This window comes from Camelus ferus, chromosome 9 (genome assembly GCF_009834535.1).
Source record: "Camelus ferus isolate YT-003-E chromosome 9, BCGSAC_Cfer_1.0, whole genome shotgun sequence".
NCBI classification, from domain to species: Eukaryota; Metazoa; Chordata; class Mammalia; order Artiodactyla; family Camelidae; genus Camelus; species Camelus ferus.
The window spans coordinates 71,955,455-71,975,728 of NC_045704.1; the positions used below are offsets into that span (position 1 = coordinate 71,955,455).

Genomic DNA, 20,274 nt, shown 5'->3' on the forward strand with positions numbered 1-20,274 from the left:
GAAGAGCTGACCCTTTTCTGGCTTTGTTTAGTTGGGAAAGCTGTCCTGATTGAAAAATGGTCAAAATGGGCAAATGGTGTCTACAAGGACAAGCAAGCCTGTAAGGAACTCTGTACGAAGTTATGGATATAGAGCGTCCTTGCAGATCATTTGTTTCATGACTTTAAAAGGGTCTACTGAGAAAAAAGTAAGCAATGGTCATCCAAGAATCTCTTCACGTATCTTTTCTATCAAGGAATAGGTGCTCAAAGCCAGTCAGTACCTTATAACAGAACCTAATGACAGATTCGTTTAAGAACCTTTCAATAAAACAGTACTGATAATGAACATTTTATTATATATCATATCCACTGTATCCAGACATTAGGAAGGTAAGGATCAATTCTCCTGTCTTTATCCTCTAGAAAGCTACACCTGGTCTCAGTGTTGAGAACAAGAAAAAGCAGAATAGGTAAACTTCTGCTGGACAGATCTCACTAAGGGTTTGGGCTAAATGAAGTTCTGTATTTTACCAAAATATTTATATATTAACATATTTACATAAAATCTGATTTATAATTAATTTGTTAAAAATCCTCACTTTCTAGAATGATATTAATTTTATTAGGAAGAACTCCATTATTTTTCTTTCAGTACAACTTTCAGCCTATGAGATTTAAGGAAGTCCAAAAAAAAATGAGAAAAAATACAATGTGAACACACTGACTCTTGCTTCAGTGGTATTAGTGTGTGTGTGTGTGCGCGCGCGCATGTGTGTGTGCGTGTGTGCATGTGACAGATGTTCTGTCACACCCACATCTCAGCGCAGCAGCAGGGGAACACGAGAGCCCTTTTAGGGTCCTGAGTACCTGGATCTTCTCCACGGATTCGCTGATTCTGAACAACCTCCAGAAGTTGCTGGGCTGCTTGGTTTACACTCATATACCGAGGAGGGTCATAGATCTTCCTTCCCCTGTAAGTGTAAAACTAGATGCCACTGCTCTTAGCCATAAAATTACATAATACATTTTAATGCAGTTACGCCCCCAGATATACTCAATCACCACTGTCTACATTCTGTCTGAAGCTGTCACATGTTACCTGTTTTAAGCATACATTCAAGCACAGACACAGTGATGGTTATACGTTTCTTAAGTGTTTTTCATTGTCCTACTTTAAATGCCCTCTCCTCTTACTGAATTGTTGGCAGAAATAAAATTCCAACAACTTAAAAGATAAATGGTTAAATCAAAGTTACTTTTATTCAAAGTGATATCTTAGGCAAAAATAATTCAAAATAAGTGGCAATTTGTTCTATACCCTCGCTTAGTCATGTTCTATAGTGTTCACTTTAATTACCATGTTTAACTACAAATTCTTCTTTTCACATCTTCCTCTAAGAATAAGTACACTAAAGTGATAAATACCTCAAAATCTTAGAGGGTAAAATACGTTTACTTCCATATGCCTCAAAAGCCCACCACTTTTGCCCAATGATCAAAATTAAAACATTGTTTTTGTAGTTTACAAAACAGTTCATATAGATTATTTTAGTGACTTTCAAAACAATTCTGTAAGTCAGCATTGTCCAAGAGAAATATAATGCAAGCCATAAACATAATTTAAAATGTTCTATAGTAACCACATCAGGCAAAAAAAAACAAAATTAATTTTAATAACATTTATTTGGCCTCATATATCCAGAATATTATATTTCAACATCCATTCCTATAAAAATTATTAAAGATTGCTTTTGTATTTATTCTTTGAAATCCGGACTATATTTTATATTTTAGCACATCTTAATTCAAATGTTAAATTTTCATTGGAAATACTTGATCTGTATATTTCATAAAATTCATAGTTGTAAAAGTAGATTTACATATTGCACCTCTAAATATACTTCAATGTTTTCTAATAACTAAGTTGAGTATTAGTTTTAAATTAATTAAAATTAAATTATAAATTCACTTCCTCAGTGACATTAGCCATACATATTTAAAGTGCTCATTAGTCACATGTGGGGAGCAGCTACTGCATGGGACACTGGATCTACAAGCACAAAAGGATTATTACTCCCATTATACACAGGAATGGAAGTAACTTGCCCAAGAGCACATACCAGAGGCCAACTCAAGACTCAAAGCCTGTCTTCTGACTCCCAACTAACTCATTCCACAAATATTTATTGAGTGCCGATTAGGTGCCATTGCTACTTCCACTCCACCACACTGCTTACAATTTCACAAGGCTGAAAGTGTTTTAATTTTGCACTGTTACTGGAAGCTGGTTTTCAACAATCTTTAGAACTTACGTCATTTAAGTAGAATTTATGTTCATGGAATTAAAACAGATGTAAGCATTCTCAGAATAAGAACTTACTTGATTAGATTTTCCAAAGACTGCTCCTTTATTTTGATGTCTGTAGGAAGCAAAAAAATAGTTCTCTTTTAATTAACTACTTTACCCCAAATCCTACACATAAACTTCAGTTGAGTCATCTGAATTTTTGGTAAACATTTTTCTCAAGTCTCTAAAACGCTAATTTGAGAGTTTGTGACAGTCTTCCCTCATGGTGGCATGTATCTGGTCACTTTTTTTAACTTCAATAATTATCATATTTCATTTGCATTCTTTTTTATTGATGTAGAGTCAGTTTATACTGTTGTGTCAATTTCTGGTGCACAGCATAATGTTTCAGTCATTCATATACATTCATATATTTGTTTTCATAGTCTTTTTCATTATAGGTTACTACGAGATATTGAATATAGTTCCCTGTGCTGTACAGTAGAAACTTGTTGTTTATCTATTTTATATATAGTAGTATCTGCAAATCTCCAACTCCCAATTTATCTCTTCCCACCCCGTTTACCCCCTGGTTCTGGTCACTTTTTTAATGGAAACATAGAGAAGAATGGAAGCTTGCGGTTGTGTGAAGGTCATTAGTTCGAAAACAAACATGAGGTTGGCCCTGAGACCATCCTGAAAGGATCGAATTTCCTCTTGGAAAAGAAGACACAGGAAAGAGTTAGATAAATACTGGCGTACACTACCTAACAGCTAATCAAAGTCTTTGTGTTCATTTCCATTAGCTGGTCACGGCACAGACCCAACTGAAAAGTCTTGTCATGTTCCTATTCTTACCTATTTTTCAGGCACTAGCATATAAACGTCAGTGCATGTAACACAGATAGAAGAAAATTCTTACTACATTTTGAAACAAGACTTTTGCTTTCTTGTGAATGGTAAGACATGTGTAATAACTTATGGACAGACATTCTGATACCAAATGTTCACACTTGTAACAGGGCTTTTCCGAGCCCTGACTGCCAGGTACGGGGCTACCAGGGAGGCCAAGACACACAGAGCCTCTGCTCTCACAAAGCTTGACAATGCAACCGCCACAAAGATTTGATTCTCTACACTTTTTAATCACTGATGCTCAGCTAAACAATTCGGTAGAAGGTAAAAAAGCAGAATCACTCTACATCCTCGCAGGAACTCAGTACACAACAGCTGCTTCCTGCTCTACATGCAGAAAACAAATGGTTCAGCCAAAGTTTTTGCAAAAATAAATATAGTGTAACTGAGGGGTCTTTTTGATAGACTTCTACAGCTTTCCTAAGTGATTACAAAAGTTTTTTTTCTAAAAGATACTAAAGAGTTTGCTTGGAAAATATTCCAGAGATAATCCCTTATATGTATTTCTAAATGTCCTTGGAACCAGTAGTGAATTTTTCAGGTTTGAAATATCATAAATTATTTAATATTTCCACTTGTCTGGCACATACAGGAAAAAATGCATAGCTGTTACTGAAATATGGCCAGTAATATAATCAACGGTATATAAGTCAGCATAGATTTCCTTTACCTGATACTTGTAATATTTTTTAAAAATTCAATACATGTATTAGTTCATTCACCTTAAACTTCTGAAATGTTATTTGTGATAGTTAAGTTTTTAATTTAATATTTTCATTTTTACTCTTTTAATGATATGCTCTACAGAATTTGATTTTAAAAAAATGAAGAGGGTTAGGGAGAACTTTTATAGGCAAATGCGTTTTAATTAAACATAAGACTGCATCAGTGAATTTTTAATCTCAAGCCAGACTCATCTTAATACTTACTTGTCTTCACACAGTCCATAATTATTCCTTTCTACTTCCACTTGCTCGAAGGTAAGCGTCTCCTAGTCATCTCAGTACCCAGCATAATGCAAACCCAGCAGATACTCCATAAATGTCTACTCCATAAATAAATTTGTTCACACGGCTCTATGACCAGCCAGCCACCAGCCCATCTTAAACTATCTACCCCTTAAGTAGGGTAAGTCCCAGCTCTAAGCCTTTAGTGACTTTCCCTCAAATGCTCTTTGTAATAACCATACAATTAATGCTGTATTTTATTCATCTCTAATTAACATCATACATATCAGTCTTATCTTTCCAAGCAAATTTTAAATTCTATATGATTTTTTTTTACCATGACATATTCCAACTAATCTCTATAGGGCTTGGCCCACTGATGGCATTCAATAAATACATACTAATTTAAATAATGAGAATTCCAGGTGATAAAAATGATGAGATCTATGGCTTGAGAATTTGTAATCATGATATCTTATACTTCACACCTTGTTCCTGTTTTTGTTAGTGGAGCAAGGAAGATAGATTGTTTAACCTTGTTTGTCTTTTCCCAGGAAAGCCAAGAAAAGAGGCAGCCCTTAGACAGAGTTCAGGAGCCAACGTTCTGGTTTGTCCTTCCTGCTTCTCCATACAATAGAACACAATTGTTTTCTACACTTTCATGTACACGGCATGTTAGTTCCAGCTAGATTTCAAAACCCTGAGGGCAGGACCTGTGTCTAATACTTCCTTAGTATTCCACAGAACCTAATTCCACATTGGGCACAGAGTAAACATTTGGTAAATAACTGTAAATTGATTTTCTAACTTCCTTCCCAAAGCTTCCAAAAGATTAATCCTATTTTTCCCCCTTTTCCCCACATTTTTTATGACATGAAAAAGTGATCAGGTAGCTTGCCTCTTAAGATTCTTTTCTCCCCATTGTTTTCAAACCTCTCAGTTCTGCTGTAAAACACACACACAAATACACACACACACACAAGTATCTGAGCTCCAATGAATGCCTATTTTCTATCCCCCAGTGGCATATACTTCCCCTCTGCCTTTAATAAAAGTCCCCTTAATGGCCGCCCTTCTCACATCATTCTACTTTGACTTTCTACATACTGCTGGCCAAACTGGATCTAAGCTTAAGACTACATGATGGATATATCTAATGGCATATTCCACATGAATTAACAAGTGTGTTACTGTGTGCTTGCAGTAAGAACTACAAAAAAGGAAGACCTGTATCTTTCCACATGGAAAATCCACAGACAAAACTATAAAGATAATTGATTAATTATGAATTACTAAATTGCATGGACAATAAACTAAAACAAGGAAACATTACCCTACCAGTTAATTGTGGGGTACAGGCATAAGCCAAAAAAAGTCACAGAAGCATTCATGGCCTGATCTGGATCTGGAATTAAGTAGGTGTCACTGTTAATGGAATAAAAGGAATGTATTCTGGATGCAAGAGTTAAAGATCTTCTGTGCCAACAGGTAATAAGATCAAATCTGAGGGAAAAAAACTAAAAATAAACTTCAACCAATTAACTTTCATTAAATACTTATTAAACAGCTTCACTGTGCCAGACTTCTAGACATTACGGAGAGGGGAATGAGCAAGACAATGTCCCTGCTCTTATGAAGCAGAGAAGAAAACAAGTTAACACAGTAATTCAGATAGATGGTAAGACTGAAAAGAAACAACCCAAAATCATGGGAAAGAGAATCACTGGGGGTTACAGGCTGTACCACATGAGATGAGGGAAAATTTCACTTTAGATCAGGAGTTGGCAAACTTCTGTAAAGGGCCAGGTAGCAAATATTTTAGGTTTTGAGGGCCACAAGGTGTCTGTCGTAACTACTTATCACTGCCACTGGAGCATGGAAGCAGCCACAGATGCTACATAAATGAAGTAGCATGGCGGTGTTCCAATGAAGCTTTACTTATAGAACAGCCCGTGGGCTGGATTTGATCCATGGGTGCTTGTGTACTAACCCTTGCTCTAGATAACTTCCAATTTCTACCCTGTAAGAAATGCTAATCATTAGTAAAACTTTCCTATAGTCTTTTAAAAGAGACATATTAATGGGGGTTTTGATAACATGCAAATTATATATCACTGAATAATAAAGAACTGGCTATACTGTACAAATAACCTGAATGTTTTTGGCAAACGGGATGCTTTTCTAACGTTCTGAATATCTGTACTTACTATAAGGGCCAAAACCATGGGTTCATTCTTTGCTCTGATTCTGTACCATGTGGCAGATATTCTGCTGGGTAACTTCACACACAGTATCACCAAAACAGTGCAATTCAGTGTATGATCCAAGGCCTGATGCCAGTATGTAGCATTTTGTCACCAGTAAATGATAAAGAAACTTCAGGAGTGAGAATGAATATTTATCAACACTTACAACAATTTGACTCTGACATAAAAGATCAGAAATTTTAAAATATACATGTATGCATGTATGTATATATATTTATATGTGTGTGTGTGTGTGTGTATAAAAGAACAACACTGGCTCCTTCACCACAAACAGTATAGGAAGTACTTCTCTGAGCACTTCCATGAGGCAAGGAAAGATGACTCCTATTTGATAAAAACAAAGGCAAAGGTGAGGACTGCTCACAGTGCTCTCTAGCTGGTAGGCAGCAGCACTCAGACTTTGTCTTCTGATTCCAAGTGTCATTTCCAAGTTGTCCAAGATGCCAGATAGCTCTTTTCTGTTTACCAATCCCCAGATTGAAACTTTGGTTAACAGTATTTGTACACCATAGACTGTAGCACAGGAACTGATAGTGAATGTGAATCAAGACAATGCCAGTGCCTCTCAGGCAAATACCACCCACTCCTTCTGAAGCCCTGTCAGTACCATCACCTTTGTGTACAAAGACAGCGATCCCAGCTCTTTCCACACTAGGTGGGGAACAGGATTTGGCAGCATGATACAGTGAGAAGAGCTAAGAATAACAGGCTATTTGGATTCTCCCAATTCTGCAACCAATAAGCTGGGTGACAGTGGGAAAATGATTCACTATCTCTGGGCCTCAATCTCATCTGGAAAACAAGCTTTAATTAGAAAATCTCCAGAGTCACTTCCAGATCTGTAGTTCTGTGATTCTGCCAGCATCAGTACTGCAGTACTCAAAGAACATCTCAAGGGAGACCCAGGATGGCGCTTGGTAAGAATGAATGCTCAGTGCAAGTCTGTTGAATTGCAGTTAAGTTGACAAGGACAGAGTCTTGATGGACAAATAAATGGGTGAGCGATGGGATGCTGGGGAGGATCTACTAGGGCAAAAGTGGGCAGCGGCACGTATGTAGGAATAGCCACATGGTAGCTGGAGCAGGAAATTCATGTCTCCCCAGGAGTACGGGAAAGAGCATGGGATGTACAGAGCAGCTAGACTGTATCCTTTCTTATCTCTAGCTAGTTATCCACAGAACAGTTTCAACTTAACACAAAATCAAAATGAGAACAATGTGACAACTCCACACTGGGACCCTAAGGAAACCCCAGAGCCCTTACCCAGTAAGCACAATGTGTGCAAGCCGCTCTGTCTGTTCTTCTTCACTTTGTCAAAGAAGCTTTCTGGTCGCCAAGTATCCGTCCAAAAAACAATAGACACTGTCTCTCCAAAATTATACAACTGGAAAAAATAAAAACATTGATTAATGATGGAACAATTCACCAACTACTATTTCACAGATAACAACCAAAATAAAAAATGAGAACCGAACTTGAGAGGGACCCTGGATCAAATCTGTCACAAAAAAACGGTAATAAAATTTCTTTCTGATCCACAGCAGCTGGTGTCATTCTGATGCCCTTTCAGTGGGACGCTTCTAGTATTTCTCCATTCAGTATAGGAACGTATGTAGCTAGTTCATGATTTAGCTAAGTTGCTGCTAAAAAGACTGAAATACAAAGAACCTAGAAGGAAGCCAAAGGGGATGGGGGGGAGGAGAGAAAGACTTTTGAGCAGTCAGAACCAGGTTCACAAGGTTAATATTATCCTCACTTAACACATGAGAGACCACCAGAGCTCAGAAAGATCAACTGACTTACCTAAGGTCATACAGTTAGTAATTAAAAAGACACTCAGACCGAGGTCTGAGGAAGCGCTCCTTTCCACACGCCATCTCAGTAAAATTCACACACTGTACTCACTGCAGCCATGCTGCAAAACCTACCCCCTTACTTTACCCACTATTTGTTCCCTCACTATAGAGTCCAATAAGGGCCCTTTCCTAAACTTCCTCCTTTCCCCTCAAGTGTCCTGCCCGCCTCACTTGACTATTACACAACCAAGAAGCTTGCTTGCTTTCAGCTTGCTTCCAGACTGAATGCACATCTCACTACTGTGAGTCCAGCTCCAAATCTTATACTGAGGAAATTTAGTTTTGAATGTTGGTTCTGCAACTTGTTAGCTGTGTGATGTTACTCTTTCTAAGTCTTAATCTCTAAAATATGAACAGCGACAACATAGTGTCCTTCCTACCTGTAGGGCTGTGTGCATCACTAACATGTAAAAAGTTATTCAAATAGTGAATGATATGCTATTTTTAGTTTTTATCTAGGCACTGTACAAAATATATTATTTTCAAAGACAATATATGGTAAAACATAACACTTAAGTTGTTATGCAAAGATTTAATTATTCAATTTAAACAGTGCTTAAAAGAATTTTTATTAGAGCTGGAAAGCACCAGATGCTAGACATCTCATCTAGTCCTCTGCCACAGATTAACTGCGTAATTGAAATAGCTGTGTGACTTCGGGAAATCACCTAACTTTTCAAGCCTAAAGTTCTTCATTTGCAAAAGAAACTGGTCTGGAGAAAGGATTTATCGTCCTCAGGCTTCTCAGTTTTCACAAGCTGCTGCCAGGGGTAAGAAGGAGGCAAACGGGGAGGAAACAGAGAAGCTGGGGTGTTCAGGGTCCTCCATCCCTCCATCCCTAGAGAAGCTCAACTTTTCTCGATTTTTATGTACTGAGGTCCTAAAAACGATCACTGGTACTCATGACGGTGATCTGTGTTTCCAAGGGAAGATTCATCACATTCCTCAAATGGCCACAACCTCCAACCTACCTACCAGTGGGCTTTATTCCCAAAGTCCACTTGAAAATTGTCTAAAAAGGTATTTCCCCACAGAAGTCATGCCATCTAGTGGCAGTCGAATTCCCAGGTTAGTGTACAAAGACCCATGTAACTCTTAAGAATTCAGTCATAAACCTTCAAACCACAACTAGCATGGTTTCTCTGTAAAAAATGTATTTAGGGTTCCAATGTGAGACTCCTGGAATACATTCACCCAAGCTACGAGGAATGAGCCTAGCTCTGCTGGGGGCTTCCGTTACTGCTACTATCCCAAGAGAGGCAGATTTATTTAACAAATATTTATTATAGATCATCCACTACACAACAGGCTTTATGATCTGCACAGGTATAAAGTGAGAAGCAAAGCGGAGCGAGGGTCCTCACAAAGTAAGCAGTCTACCTTACACCTTACGCAGCAGGTGAAAAAGCTCTGGAGTCAGAGCTCATGGTTACTAGATGGGTGACTTTCAGGAGGAACTCCCCTGAAAAATGGGTATAATAACTATAACCCTAATAATGTGTTTTGTTAAGGATTAGATGGCACTGTATGTAAAGTGCCTAGTGCCATCGAAAAGACTCAATAAATGTTAGGGATTTGATGACATAAAATGAGAACGTGTGTAGTGATGGTATGAAAATGTTCTAAAATGCTGTGTTGTGCTATAATCCAACTGCTTTCTTACTGGAGTGAACTCAAAAATGTTACCAAATATTTCAAACTATGCTTATGATTTAATTCTGACAAATTCAACTGTTTACATTCTCAAAGGATTTTTGGCATCTCTGATCAGATTTTGAAATACTATTATTACTCTATTAAAAAAAAACTTTAAGGGAAAACCATTAAAGTTAAAGAAAATTGTATGTAGCTATATGTAAATACTTTGACTAGGTCTTCAATATTTTAAGACTCATGGAAGTATAGTCATGGAGGTCAATTCATTCAGAAAGAAGGGGCTGGATCATTTAAAAGAGAATTGAGATGCTAGTCACATATAAACACTGGCTGAAACACTTTGTGTAAAATCGTCGTTGAATTGTCTCATTTGGGGGATTAAAGAAAACCTCACATAAGCACTGCTTTCTAGGACCCTGATTTATAGACTGCAACCATTTCCACTGCTGTGGTGCAGACTTCTTCAATGAATTCTGGAACATTATGCAAACGGTTTCACCATTTAGATGTTAGTACCTCAAAGAACAGAAGGACCAGTTCCTTTGTGTTTCACAATTCAAGGACCTACCAGTAAACTATAAAAGGAAACTGGAACAAAATCCTACTGTGATGAGAACTGAGGTTGCAGAAGCCTAAGTACCTACCGTCTTACTTACAAGTGTGAGCCTTTGTGCTATGATCGCTTTCCCCCAAACCATTACTGACGCAAATCTGTATTTAAAAATTACAAAAAGAGCTGTTTTCAAGAATAGTAGGTAAACACAGCCCTTTTTTTGTTTTAACCTGGAGTAAGTTTTTAGAAAAAGTAGTTTATCTAACTTGATATTAGGTCACGTTTTTATCAATGAAAACAAACAAAAACTCAATTCAAAACGATCTATTTAATTATATGTAAGGCACTAGAGTGAAGAGATGCACAAGAAAGACAAGTATTAGATAGTAAATAATAATTATAAAAAATTAGATGTAGATTGAAAGTAGTATAAGAGTGCAGCCTTTCCCCCACTTAGAGAGCGCCTGAAGGGTAACTTCTGAATAGACAGGATATATGCTGCACCTTAAAGGATGAGTAAGATTTAGACTGGGGATGTTGAACAAGGCAGAAGAACCAGATGGTATGAACAAAGTAACAGGGATGGGAAATCTTGGGCAATACTGAGAATAGCATTAAGCAACTATCCCGAAATAGGTACTGCCTGACTTGCCTCTAACAAGTATCTCTAATTCCTGACATCTTACCAGATACCAATTCCTGTCAATTCTAGCTCAATAATTTATCTGGAAACTACTAATTTCTTTTCCCTCTACCTTAGTTTGAGCTCTCAATACCACTTGCCTGAGTGACTTTTAACTTGCCTCGGTCTTTTAACTCATCTCTCTGCCAACATTCCCTTTCTTTTGGAAGCATTGAGGTCTTTGTAAATTGCATTTTATTATTAGGCTTTAATACTTTTGGTACTTTATATTCAAATAAAAATATTTTGTTGTTTTAAGTTAAAAATATATTTTCTGCATATGAAAAAATCAGAAAATTTAACTTACTAAGAACTCTACTAAACCTCACATGTATCTTTTATATATGTCTATCCTAAATCTGGTCAGTTATGTCTGTGCGGTAAAAGAAAGCTGACCCAGCAGAGCTGTCAAAAAATGTACCACAAAGCCATACAATCAAGAGTTACTAGTTTTCTCTTCGATAGAGAATCCTGGTTTTGGAGTTGTTGTTTTTAATCCTCACATGCATTTTGCTTATGAATGTTGATATACTGATTTCTGCTGACAGTAAGAAAGATTAGACACATGGCCACACACTAGGTACACAGATAAAGCTGAATGACTATGTTGACAAAAGAGCTACAAGATTTATATTTTCACACACAAATGAGAACCCACATATGAATTAAGTGAAAAAATTACAATTTAAAGCATACACTTCCAAAGACAAGATCCAACTTAGGGTGGTGGTAGGGGGTGGGGGGAGATAAATAAATAAATCAGCAATTCAACTCAGGAAATACTTGTTGCACATTGATTATACGCACGGCACTACAATAAAGTACTAGGAAGATGTGAAGATGAGCAAATCAAAGATTTTACAATATGGTAAGCACTTATAGGATGGAGGTTTACCAGGATTGTTTGAGTAGAAGAATGGTACAATCAGATTTACAATTTAAGCAGAAAACTATGAAGTATAAGAGAATACTGGCAAGGTGATTATTAAAATAGTGATAAAAAAAGGAAATGGAAAGGAAGGAAAAAAAATTTAGTATGCCCATGATTTAACAGGTGGTCAAAAATAATTCCAAAGTGACTAAAAGAATAGAGAACTTATTAGATGAGTTCTTCTAAGCTTACACAGCAACACGGAGTTCTGATATTATCAGAACCAGTTTAAGTGCTTTGTACTAGTTAGGTTTTATCATTTTTACAATAGTCCCTGGACAACAATGAAATCAATTTAATGCTTCTGAAAACTAATAGTGAGAATTACTATGGCAATGGGGAGGGTATAGCTCAGTGGCAGAGTGCATGCTTAGCATGCACAAGGTTCTGGGTTCAGTCCCCAGTACCTCCGTAAAATCAATCAATCAATCGATCAATCAAATTACTACCTTCCCCTCACCCCAAAAACCTTAAAAGAAGAAAAAGAACTACTACAAGGACAAAAATGCTAATTAACACACTGGGTGTTGTGTTACGATAAAAAGGAAGGAAATGAGTTGTTACTCTTTGAAAGCAGTATGTATTTTTTCCGAAGTAAAAATATATTATATAAATGCAGGAACATATGGCAATAAACAAGGTTACTTACACAACAGCCAGAGAAAGTGGAAGCATTCCATAATGTTGAGAAAGTTATACAACCTCTTCCCTGAAGTCAGCTACAACCGATAATGCAGTTTTTAAGCAGAAATCATTACCTGGTTTCATCCAACTACCTCATTTATCTTTCTTTTAAACTGTCTCAAAACCATTTTAGTCACCAAACTTTTACAAAAGAATTAATACATTTTAATACACAAATGACTAACAATACATGATAAATACCACACAAAGTATTTTAGGATCTGTAATTCTTCTTTTATTTAGTCTGTCAGATTCAGGAGAATGTACACATAGTAAGTGCTAAGTAAAAAGACTGAGAAAATACACCAAAAGGTAACTAGGTCACCTTAGGTGGTGGGGCTATGGACGCTTTCATCTTCTTTTTTATACCTACTGTATTTTCCTAATTTCTTAATTTCATTTATCATCAAGAAACAGAAGTTATTTTTTAAATGGCTCTTCAAAAGCAGAAACAATGATATATAAAAGCAGTTTTGATTCTGCATGATTAAGCTGCTAAATGTTTAACTTGAAGATTTCAAGAAAAGGACTTTGTTCCTCTTGTCTTTTGTGTATTAAGAAAAATCCCTGATTTTTCATTATCAGGAATGTCTAAATACAAGCACCTTGCCTGACTCCAGACAAATAAATGGATTTTTCTTGATTAGAAAAATCCTCAAAATAGAAATAATTTAAGTGTTAGAAATATCTGTTACTTAAGAATTTCAAATAACATGATTTTAAAGTATATACATTTATAACCAATATTTTAATTTTGAAAAAAATCTTAAAATTAACTCAGTGAAAATTTGAGAATCTAATATATTTTGGTCAAGGTAACCTTTGCCTAAAGTTGGAAAATAGGCCGGCTTTTTAGCTTCCAAATCTACAGGATATTAGAACTTATCTAGGTTAGCATGTTTCATATTTTTTTGTGCCAAATCTTTTTTTCCAAATGCATTCTTAAATAGACCATCACTGATGTTAAAGATAATGGCAGGGCTCTTCAGGGATTTTCTCTTCGTGTTTTGGTGTCAATTACTTTATTATCAGCAGAACCCTAAAGCAGCTTCATAAATCGTGGTGCACTTTGAAAACCACTGATCTTGTCCAACATTCCTCTCTGTTTGCACCTCATCCCCTTGTGGTTAAGAAACTTAAGAGATCCAGAAAAGTTAGATGACTCCATTATAGCCTGAGCAAAAAGTAAAAACAAGACCTTTCAATTTGCAGTTAAACTCTAAACCTTTTCCATTATATCCATTGTTTTTCTGTTACTAATTCTTCCCCCAATATGTAGGCAGTTTTTTATGTGACATATTTCAGTCTTGTGTTAACTAATCTCTAGATTGCCAACGTTTCTGTGCTATGTATGTATGTATTCATTTACGTGTTTCTGTAATACCTTGCAGATTCTCCAAGCACTTCCACGACTCTATTTTTAACTGTACATTTCTCTCTGCTGGGAATATCTTTTGTCTTCTTTTCCATCTAGCATACTTCCTGTAATTCCTTTTTTAAACCATTTTATTGAGGTATAATTTATATATCATAATATTCACCCATTTGAACTATACCTGCAATGATTTTAGTGAATTGCACCAAGTTAGGTGCAACCATCACTATATCAAGTTTAAGAAAATTTTTATCACTCCGATCGGATCCCTTACATCCATTAACAGTTAATTCCTGTTTTCATCCCCAGCCCCAGCCAACCACTAATTGCTTTCCATCTCTATAGATTTGCTTTTCCTGGACACTTCATGTAAATGGAATCATAAGATATGTGTTTTTTTGTGTCTCACTTCTTTCATTTAACATACATATACGTAATATCTATGCCATGACTACTAATTCTTCGTAAGATAAAAGGAGACCTCAGGTAAGTATCCAGGCCTTCAAGAATCCGGGAGTAAGAGAAACCCAATCCCAAACCCTACTCTTCAACATTGATAATGGTCCTCGAAAGCAAAGCAAGACCGGCACAGGGTTCTTAGGACAGGAGGTAACTTTTCTAGAAATGACAACACAACCAATCAAACTGAGAAAACACCGGGCCAATAGTGCTAGATGGGTCCAGCCCCATGGACAAGTCTATGGGGATACGAACCATAAGAACTATGACAGTGGAGATGGTAGGAAAGGATCCATTAGCATACAGAGTCCATTTCCTTTCCAAGGATTATCAGTAAGGCAGAGGTGGCTCTCTACATCTGCCTAAACCTCAGTTCTCTTCACAGACACTGCTCCTACACCTCCACTCATTTTGACCTTCTATCATACCTCACCCTCTCCATGCAGTCCAGGCCTCCATCATCTCTCCTCTAAAGGACTGCAATAAGCCTACTAATTGATTTCCTCACTTCCAGTCTTGCCCGGCAGCAATTCAATCTCCATATACTAGCCAGAGATATTTTTTAAAAACACTTATAAGATCAAGCATTTGCATTGCTTAAACCCCTCTGAAGGCACGTAGTGTATATGACTTAGAATAAAATCCAAACTCCTGATGTTGAATTAGACAACCTAGTGATCCAATGTTACCTACATATCCAGCCTCAGATCACTCTTCCCCTTGCCTGCTACTCTCCAGCCAGCCTTCCTTTGGTTCCCTTCACAAGCCAAGCTCATTTCCACCCTAGGGCCTCTGTACGAACTCTGCTTGGGACATGGTTGTTCCTTGATTCATATTTAATCTTAAGTATTACTGCCCTGAGAGACCTACCCTGACCAGCCAACTGTAGCACTGACCTAGTCACGGTCTAACCTATCCGTCTACTTGAATAGAGTTACCACTATCTGACATTTATTTTTTTATTTGTTATTGCCTCTCTTTCCTACTAGAATTGTTTGAGAGCAGACACCTTCTTGGTCAGGTTTATCACTGTTTCCAAAGACACTTACTAGGCAAACAATAAGAAGGCAAACACTATTTGTTGAATAAATGGATCATTATTCCACTTAATGACGTCTAACTTGGGAGCCTCTAATATACTTTCCATTTAACAAAAAAAACAAAAAAATTCATTAGGAAAATGGAGTTTGTGGTAAGGAATTATATTTTATAGAATGCCTGCAATAAAATGCCGTGTGTGTGTGTTTGTGTGTGTGTGTAGAAGTGTTAATCTAAGCAACTACTTACCTTCATTAATACTGATAATCAAGAGTCTTCTGTTGGCTAATAAACTACAAAGGTAAAAAAAATACTCAGTGGTTGATTCTAAACTCTCTATGCTGATTTAGAAACCAAAAAAACAAAAAGAGAGTTCAAAAGAGGCTGATAAATTGATAGTTTAAAAAATTTGTACCCGCTTTTAGGTTAGGAAGAAAGCATATACTGTTCAGGTCTGTCATCATACCCGGAGTAGCACTTCTGTTTAATAACTCCATGGCTGTTTTTAAACTCATGGGAGATGAGATGACCGAATATCTTTCGTAAGTGGTGCCCACTTCCCTTTTTAAAAATTGAGCAAGAGAGCATAGCAAGGTAACCTGTTACCATTCTAGAATTAGCAAGCATATTTCCGGGAACTAAAATCTACTTTTTCAATTTTGCTATGCTAAAAGAATGTATAAAAGAAAGCATAACTCTAACTTTCTGAAAAAATTTTTATCTGTCTAGGTTGATGGTTCTCAAAGTGTAGTGCTTGTACCAGCAGCTTGAGCATCACCTGGGAATTTGCTAGAAATGCAAATTCTCAGACCCCTAATCCAGATCTACCATATCAGAAAACCTGAGGGGAAGGCCCAGCAAACTTTTTAATAATCCCTCTAGTTGATTCTGATAATACTAAAGTCTGAGAACCACTGGTATTGGTTACTGTTTTTTTCCATAAATGTCAGCCAAATAGTAAAGAGAAAAAGGTCAGCTATTACAAGGAAGGAGACTTCACCAAAATTTTTACATTATGCAGGATACCCACAAGTTTATTTTAAAATTTAAGTGTGCCAAGCATATAATTATTTTTAATGCTTTTTATCTTAGAAAATCAATAATTACCTTCTCCTCTTGGGATATGAGTAACTTGAGTGGTATAAGAATTATACTTACACAGAGATTTCATCAATAAATGACAGAAAATAAAAAGGCACTTCCTGATTTTCATGCAAGTAGTAAGTCTTTTCATATCCAGATTAGAGAAGAGAACCAAGATGTGGAAACAGTTACTTTGTGCCCGCTTGGAGAAATCCCATATAAAACTAAGAGAAAGCTAAATTAAAAAAATAATATATGTAAATGTGGATATGATTTGATCTTAGGGGCTTATACGCATGGAGTCTGTCACTTCTCATAGTACCTTCACCCATTTTAAACACGTGAACAGTAACGCTGTACCTCTCTATCAGTGCAGAGGATCACAGGGTCACCACAGCCTAGCTTTAGCCAATCCAGATAACAGATTTACATTTACATAATAAAGACAAAGATCTTTTAAAAACGTTATGCTTAAAGAGAAGTAAAAAACTTTCAATAATAATTATCATAAGATAATTTAGAGTAAAGTATGACAGAAAGGGGCTGTCTTCACTAGAAATAAAAATAAAACCAATATGAAAAAAATCAGCCCATCAGCTTTCAAGTTTACACATTGTTGCCTATCACATGGTAATTTATTCCTCTCTTTTTTCCTTTCTTCTGGAAATCATTTTTTTTTAATTTTTTTTAATTTACTTTTTGGGGGGAGGAGGTAATTAGATTTATTTATTTATTTTTGGAGGAGGCACTGGGGATTGAACCCAGGACCTCATGCATGCTAAGCATGCACTCTACCACTTGAGCTATATCCTCCCCCTGGAAATCATTCTTAAATGGTAGCATTGTCTAGAGGAAAGACTATTGGACTGAGAATCAATCAAGAATATGAGAGTCAAGAATTCAATTTATTCCAACACAGAAATGTTCAGAAAAAATTTTGTGTAAAAAAGACTTGAATTGGCAAGATTTTTTTAAAGTATGCATTTTATTAGAAGACAAAATAGACAGCAAAATTCTTTGCCAATTTAAACATAGCTGTAACTAAGAACAAGTAATGAATACTGAAAGGTGAATCATTTATACTTTTTCTCTGGTTCTCAGAACCAAAGGCATATTTCTGAGATGATTGGCCTCGATCAGTCAATTAAAGTGAGAAAGTCTTCCTAGGTGGTACAGAAAACATAGGTCCCTCTAAAGCTACCGACATAACATTAGGTACCAATGCTAACGTAGCTTCTTGCTATAAACAGCTACTTTAAATAATGCATTCCAGGAAGGTATACTGGGAAATACATTATTTCATAGATTCTAAGATGCAAATTTTTTCCTATTATATCTGAAATAGGAACGTGTCTTAACAATCAATGAAGTCTTAAAATTACTGTTGGCCATAAGCAGTCATAACTGTCATGGAGTATATATGTGGATCATCAGAACACAAATATCAAACTTTGAAAATGAATGCCAGCAGCTTGGAGGAAAACATTGAACACAGTTATGGAACTTTGTTTTAACTCCTCAGAACCAAGATTTTTAGGTTAAAAACAACTAACTTTACACATCAACAATTGCACAGCTGGCTTAAAAGCCTATAATGGCTTTTAGCTCTTTTATGGATCATTTTAAGAAATGCTGTATCATGGTGCTCTTGATGGCACAGAAAACAACACTGAGTGGAAAAACATGGGCCTCAGCAATGCAGAGGAAGTCACTTGGAATAATGTAAAAAGGTTTTAGGAATACTTAACCAGTTTAATTGGGTTATATTCCCTTTTGTGTATGTACAAGTTGGACAGAAGATTAAAACCTTTCTCTAGCTAAATTTCAGTGGGGGTTGCAATCTGAGCTAAAGGAAAATTACTGTAAAAATCTGTATTAAAAACTTAATACACAGTACTATATAAAACAGTATCTTATAATTCATGAAATATAATAAAATCTATAGGAATTTATAGGAAAAATTTTTTGCTAAATACCATTTTTAAAAAAAGTTATTTTGTAATATTACCTGTAAACCACAGCAGCCTACAGCATTCATTATGGAAGCATTGTGAATAACTCGATAAGGGATTCCCAGTTTTGTTGCCCTCAGAATAAGATCACTGTGTGTTGTAGCCCTGTATTGAAAAAAGATCAAGTTGGATTAACTAACTAAGGCTAATTTTTTAAGACAGCAAAGCTACATATAACATTTCATGAGCTCAAGGCAAAGGGTCTAGGACACTGCTTTTCCTCAAATACTTCGAGGTGCATGCATAAGGCCCTCATCTGGGCTCTCCGGCAAGAAGGTTTACAACATGCCCTTAAACAATGTTGAACTGCACCTTTAACACTCTTAAAGGAGCCTTGGAAGCTACAGAAAAAAAAGAGTTTTAACTTGCTCTTTTTGTCCTATTAATACCTGTATGAAATGTTTGTGGACTATAAGCTCAGCAACTGAACTCTTCAGCAGCAGTTCTTAAACTTGTTGGTCTTAGGATCCCTTTAAACCGTTAACACCACTGCGGTAGAGTTCCAAATCACAGCACAACTAGATCTGCTCCTTGATGTCTGCTCCTATTCTGAAGACTGTTTCTGTATAAGGCAGAACTGACAGAGCATTTCAGAGCCTCTCAATCTTTGCCTTAACATTAGAGTGGTAGCAGACACATTCCAAGTTGGGTTTTACATCGGTCTTGCAGTCATCTTATTTTATTTATCATTGTTTTCAGTGTGGTCGCTGTGTATAATTAGCATGTGTACGTGTGTGCCTGTTCTGCCTGCTGTCTTCCCTTTTTTAAGACAGATCTGGTGATTATAATTAGATAGATTGGGGTAAAGAGAGAATACATGTAAATATAAATATGGATACCGTGAAAGGTAACCCCACATCAATTTAGAACTGCATTATTAAAACCTTTTTCTCCCCTGATGAAAACTCCAGGCCCTACTGGGGAAAGCAACATTAGCATGTTTGAGAAACTACACACAACGAGCAGAACCTGTCAACTGGTCAGCGCATACCGAGTAGGAAGATCAAGGGCTCTCACCCCACGAGGCAGTCAGAAACAGATTAACAAACGCCCACCAGGGAAGTCTGTTTTTAATCACACACATAAAATAAAAACTACTATAAAAACAATCATTAAGTTGATTTAGAGTAAGCTTTTAAAAAATAATATAAATGCCAGTTGTAAAGAATTGTTTTTAATATCACTTTCAACAGAATCTCACTACTTAACACTAAGATTAAGGAAAACTGAATTAGTTCTTGGTGAGTTATTTAAACAGATGAGCACAAAGAAAAACTGATTTAAAATTATACCTCTCTTTATCACAAATTCATTTAAAATGACCAGATGTGGTGGTGTACTATGAAGATTTAATGACCTGGCAAAGTGATTTGATTTTGTGAAACTGCTATAAATGTGATTAAATGAGCCCCTCAGATTTCTGCTATGAAAAATTGTGATAAAATTGGTATTTTATCATCACAATTACCTAGATTATATTGCTTCATAAAAAAGAAAAAAAGGTATGAAACAAGGACTTAACATCCTTATACCGGGCATTGCTCCCA

The 20,274-nt window shown here is 36.3% G+C and overlaps 1 protein-coding gene across 4 annotated transcripts in view; it reads right to left on the reverse strand.

Annotated features, from left to right (window-relative positions):
• Positions 1-20,274, reverse strand: part of DPH5 (diphthamide biosynthesis 5) — a 33,349-nt gene that overhangs the window by 2,135 nt on the left and 10,940 nt on the right. For all 4 annotated transcript variants that reach the window (XM_032487205.1, XM_006190948.3, XM_032487207.1 and 1 more), the window contains exons 4-7: positions 18,724-18,832; positions 7,662-7,782; positions 2,362-2,401; positions 849-952 (exon numbers count right to left, since the gene is read on the reverse strand). In XM_032487205.1, coding sequence (XP_032343096.1) covers positions 849-952; positions 2,362-2,401; positions 7,662-7,782; positions 18,724-18,832 — 374 coding nt within the window. The remainder of the gene's footprint in view (positions 1-848; positions 953-2,361; positions 2,402-7,661; positions 7,783-18,723; positions 18,833-20,274) is intronic.